The sequence below is a fragment of the Ailuropoda melanoleuca genome, unplaced genomic scaffold, assembly GCF_002007445.2.
Source record: "Ailuropoda melanoleuca isolate Jingjing unplaced genomic scaffold, ASM200744v2 unplaced-scaffold3780, whole genome shotgun sequence".
In the NCBI taxonomy this organism is placed as follows: Eukaryota; Metazoa; Chordata; class Mammalia; order Carnivora; family Ursidae; genus Ailuropoda; species Ailuropoda melanoleuca.
The window spans coordinates 58,139-63,432 of record NW_023209170.1 but is presented as its reverse complement, the minus strand read 5'-3'; the positions used below and the strand labels follow the sequence as shown (position 1 = coordinate 63,432).

Sequence of the window (5,294 nt, the reverse complement as noted above, 5' to 3'; positions counted from 1 at the left end):
TTATTAAGACGCTGCAGGAAACCAAGGTATGTATTTTCACAACCATTCTTAAAGTTAACGCCTTTTTCTCCTCATTTGACAGGGATGGTGCATTTCATACTGAATATAACCGAGCTGTGACATTTAAGGTAAATTTACCTCCCTCATTCTCAGCAGAGGTAGAGTCTGAACGGATGCCAAGAGCCTGGCAGGTTCTCTCTGAGAGAAGGAAGGGCAGATTGCACAGATAGCTCTTCCAAATGACCTGAGGGATTCTTATCTGTAGAGCATGTGTCAGCAGAATATCTGGAGAAGTTTCTAACTGTTAACACAGTGGGGATGACCGGCCTCGTAGATAAGTGTGTGAATCTGTCAGCAGTCATTTGGGGAGGCACGTGACTGCATGTGTCTCCCCTCCAGAGGCCTGGGTGTCCCTTTGCTGTGGCTGAAGCCCTCCCTCATGTCTGCGGTAGTGTCCATGCCGGCTCTCCAAAGCCTGGGGGGCTTGCTGTGCCCAGGCTGGCACGGGAGCGGAACATGGGCAGGTAGGCACCTGTCGGCAGATGCAGCTTCTTTCAGGTGACGTGCTGGTGTCATGAGTTCTCCCTGCTACAGATCCAGTTTAGAAGTACAGGGAGAGAAGCATCAATGAAAATAGGTGTGCTGGGCCTGGGGCCCGCAGGTGCTGTTCTCACACAGCAGCTGCCCCCGCCCCGAGTCCTGCCCTTGCCCTGGATTCTCCTCCTCCAGCGTACCCATTCTCTCGTCAAACCAGTCTCCTCCTGTGGCTGTCCAGGCAGCATCCCCTGCCCCAGCCAGGGCCATGTATTCCTCCTCTTCCCAGCGTAGGCGAAACTTAGTTTTTCCGAGTCCCCTGCTTCGGTGACGGGCTTGGACCCCGCGCTTCTCTCTCTATCTCCCTCCGTCTCCTTCCATTCTTTCCTATCTGTCCATCTGTCTGTGTGGCCGTAGGACCTCCCTCCTCTGCCGTTCTTCCTTAGCTCCTCGGTCATTTCCTGTTTATCAGCACTCGTTCTTCTTTAAGTCGCTACAGCTTTTACCTTACACAGACTCGGCCTGATTACTCATCTTAACACCCACTTAGACACTTAGAGAAGGTTCTACCAACTAGGGTTGCTTAAGCCTCTTATTCTGTGTTAAGACGTCAGCTGAAGCCCTGGGAGAGAACATGTGCTCCCCAGGAACGAGGTGTAGCTGGGTGGGGGAGGGGGAGAGTGCTGTGCAGTGATGGAAAGGGGGGGCTGGGGGCTTTTTGTTTTAGTTTTGGAGGCTGTGTCCAGTGTACATTTAGTGGCTCCCTCTGAGCTGGCTGTCCTGGGATCACGGAGCCAGAAAGAGCAGCTGCTCAGAACTGCAGTAGCTGGGAAGGAGCCCGAGTAGTCCGAGCTGGCCTAGCTAGCGGAGGCTGAGTCCTGGCCTTTGTCTACTCCTTACCAAGACCAGATGTGTGGCATCTGCTCACTGTTTGTCCTTCCTGTGATTTCCAGCTGGAGACGAGGGCTAAGCGTTGGACAGGGTCAGAGTCTTTAGTGGAGAGAGAGCATCCTTAGTGCCAGGGTCCCCAAAGCCACAGGGCCAACAGGGACTGGGGTAGAGTCCCTGGAATTCTCCAGAGCAAGAGGGAGTGGTAGAGTGTCTCCCATGACTGCCTGATAGCTTCTGCTCTTCATTCAGCAGGAGTGGCCAAGACCCCAGCCCTCCTTGGCCACAGGTTGCTTTCCTGTCAGGGATCCTCCCGGGCCTTGATCTCTGGAGAGACAGAGGGTCGCTGGCAGGGTTGGGTGCTTGGTTGCAGGCTCGCGCTCTGCTGTTGTTGCTGTCCTGCTTGCTGGTTCGGCAGGGACCCGGTCACAGGCACTGTGCTGTGGCCCCAAAAGAAGCCAGAGACCAGAGTGAGAGTAAAGAGAGGAACCTCCCGTATAAGTGGCCTTTTGCTGGTCAGCAGTCTGTCTGGGAAAATCCTTACTCTGTGTAAGTGGTGAGGACCAGAGGTACCTGGAAGCCGAAACTCAGGTGAGCCTCTGATGACCTTCTCCCAAGGCCGTGTAGCTGTGAGTGTGGTTTCCCAGCCACCAAGATGTCCTGAGAACCAAGGTGTGAGTGTGGGGCCATTTCCCCAGATTCAGAGCACCCAGAACAGGAGGGCTGAGGGCGTGAGGCATTCCAGGTACCGCTCCTTGCAGACTCTTTGCACCCAAGATCTTGTCGGGCAGACTGATTTGGAGAGAACCTATGGATGGGATTATTCACCTTCAGTTAAACAGGAATAACCTCCCCCTGAAAAACAAGTATGATGATTTCCATTATTACATTAGCAGAGGGGACTCCTTTCCCTTTTGCATCCATATGTCTTTTCTCCCTGATGCTGAGGTGGGGCTGGCAGTGGGGGAATGGGAAACGGCACTCACCCTTTAACTCAGCTCATGCTGATGTGCGGACAGGAGCCCCCTGAGAGCAGTAGTTCCTAACCTATTTTGGGTTCCTAATCCCACTGAGAATCCACTGAAAGGCATTGATCTTCTCCCTAGAAACAGTATGTTTGCATAAAGTAAATGTAAAATGTGGTCATGTGACTAAATGTAAATGCAAGTAAAGTAACGTATAAAATAGTGCTTTCATGGGAGTCTGAGGTCTGGCAGACTCCTGAAGGCTGCCGCGCACCCTGCATTGAGAACCGCTGCCCCAGGTATTTCTGAAACAGGTGAGCACCTAGAAGCATCTTTCTCACATGGCCCAGGCGGACAGGTGCCTCTGCAGCTGTGGGTGAGCACGGGTTTCAGGAGGCCCTGTCACTTCCATTTCCGCTTGTATTGTCACAGCAAAGCTTTGACAAGGACAGAGAGGCAGATCTGCCTTTGCTGTGGTAGAAATGGCCCCTCTTCTTTTGCCAGGAGGTGTTTCACAGCTCCAGTTGGATGACCAGGGAGCATTACCTGAATGAAATTCTACGAAATGTTAGCTGTCTCCCATATATGGTAGCTCTTTCCAAATAGGGGTGTCCAGAACGAGTAGGCTCACTGAGGTCCTGTGTGTGTGACCAGTGGATGGGCTGAACACACAGCCTTGTTAAGAGGGTGTTTCCCTTTCTCACCTCAGCCCACCTCCCTCCCACCACACTTGTGGATACACCCAGCTTGTCCTCTGCTGGTTGGAACTTGATTGAAGTGAACAGAAGTCACCAAATCTTGCATCAGTTGGGGGACACTGAGGGTTCTGTGTGGACATGGAGGTTGGCTGGTTTCTGGTACTAATTCCTGGCTCTCACAGATTTCGAGCCCATTTCCCAGAGTGACTGCCTGAGGGGAGGGAATGCCACTCCTGTCCCGGACCGGTGAAGTGTGACAGGGGTGGAGGGCAGTGGAGGGACGTGGCCCGTTTCCCAGCCCACATGTGTCTTCCCCAGAGGGGGTGAGGTTTGAGGTAGTTGTCCACGTGACAAAGACCATTCAAGCCCTTTAACCTGAAGGTCTTTGTCAGATCTTCATCCCAAGCATCTAGAAAGGGGTCTTGGGAGAGAAGCACAGCAACCAGGCAGCCACAGAGACGAGCACCCTGCTGGAGCCCCACACACAGGATGCAGGATTTAACGTACTCCCAACCCGGTTTGGATCACACAGAACTGAGCAGGTGACAAGTAGGTGTGCTTACCTGCTTGTGGGATTGACAGTTTCGGTGCATGAATGTAGAGACCTCGGACAGGACTGGAGACCTTGATTCAAATTGATCAGAGAGCTTCCTGGAGGAGATGAGACCTAGCCGAAGCAGGAGTGTGTCTCTGGTTTGAATAAGCCAATGAATTGTCTCAGATCTCGTTTCTGTCCATGAAGAAGCACAGAGGTATGGATCAGCCGACGAGAGTCCAGTGTCACGTGGCTGAAGAGTTTTGGTGGAGGTGCTGAGGGTGCATTTTTAGGCCCCTCAGCAGTGATGTCAGCGGGCAATGGAATTGTACCCCCCCATGCGGTTGGCCACATGTCACGTGCAGACTCTTTCCACAGGCATGTGGGTCTCTGGGCAGGGAGATGGGGCAGGTTCCTGATTTCCCCACCTCCCTCTTCGCCTGGCTAAAATGAGTTTTCCCTCCTCTCTTCCTTTCCTCAGTCCATAGTGGCCTTTCTGAAGGATCCAAAAGGCCCCCCATTGTGGGAAGAAGATCCTGGAGCCAAAGATGTTGTCCACATTGACAGTGAAAAGGTAATTTATTCCCCATCAATTCTGGTAGACACCGGAAGCCTCCCCCAACCAGGCGCTCCCTAGGAGAGATGCCCAAGGAAATGAGAAAGGGAAGTTTTCAGGGATGAGTTGTGCTTTCCTCCAAGGGAGCTGGCCTTCCAGGCCCCTAATATTTGTTCTCCTTCCCAGCTCCGCGATGGAACCCACAGGAGATCACAGGCTGGCTGCTTGAGAGCTTCTTCCCTTCTTCACCGCCTTATTTAATGTATTTTAATGGGTTTAGATTTTCCTCATAGGAATATCCATTTAAATGTCCTTTCCTTATTATGTAACTCAGTCGTCTCTGGGATTGGCTTTGTGTATGTGGGTGTTTAAAAGCAGGGTTTTTTTGTTTTTGTTTTTGTTTTCTTTAAGAATAATCTCAGAGGTTTTGGTTGGATTTCTGGAGACTTGGGTCAGATCTCTACATTCTAAGTCATGTAAATTGGAATGAATTATTTATCCTCTTAAGCTTTCATTTCTGGATTCGGCTAGGACGGGGGGTCGGGGTAGAGCAAGGTTGATTTATAGTCTCCATACAAGCCTGAGCCTCCTTCTTTCTAAGCCTGCCCCACCTGACCTGAACGTGCATCTTTATCCTTGGGTACCTTACTTGCTTGGCTGTGCCTTCACATGGGATGGCGAGAACATCTTTGTTATATTCCCAGTGGTCTGTGAGGCAAGCAGTGCTGTATTGTAGATGGAAGGAGAATGTCCTTTTTATATATATGAAATACTGTTGACGTACAGTGGTGTATTAGTTTCAGATCTAGAGCAGTGATTTGACAGTTCTGTATATTACACAGTGCTCACCTCCGTAAGTGTGGTTGCCATCTGTCACGATACACAGTTATTACAGTGTTATTGACTATATTCCCTATGTTATACTTTTCATTCCTGTGACTTATTTATTTTATAACTGGAAGTTTATACCTCTTAATCCCCTTCACCTAGTTCACCTATCACCCAACCTCTTTCCCTCTGGCAACCACCAGTTTGTTCTCTGAATTTATCAGTCTGTTTCTGTTTGTTTGGTTGGTTTTGCTTGTTTGGTTTTTATTTATTTATTTATTTATTTATTT

General features: G+C 50.5%; 1 protein-coding gene across 1 annotated transcript in view; it reads left to right on the top strand.

Moving 5' to 3' along the window:
* PDIA5 (protein disulfide isomerase family A member 5) overlaps positions 1–5,294 on the top strand; it is a 67,267-nt gene that overhangs the window by 30,244 nt on the left and 31,729 nt on the right. Inside the window, exons 5-6 of the mRNA XM_034651376.1 lie at positions 9–128; positions 4,102–4,194. Of these exons, the coding sequence (XP_034507267.1) occupies positions 9–128; positions 4,102–4,194 (213 nt within the window). The remainder of the gene's footprint in view (positions 1–8; positions 129–4,101; positions 4,195–5,294) is intronic.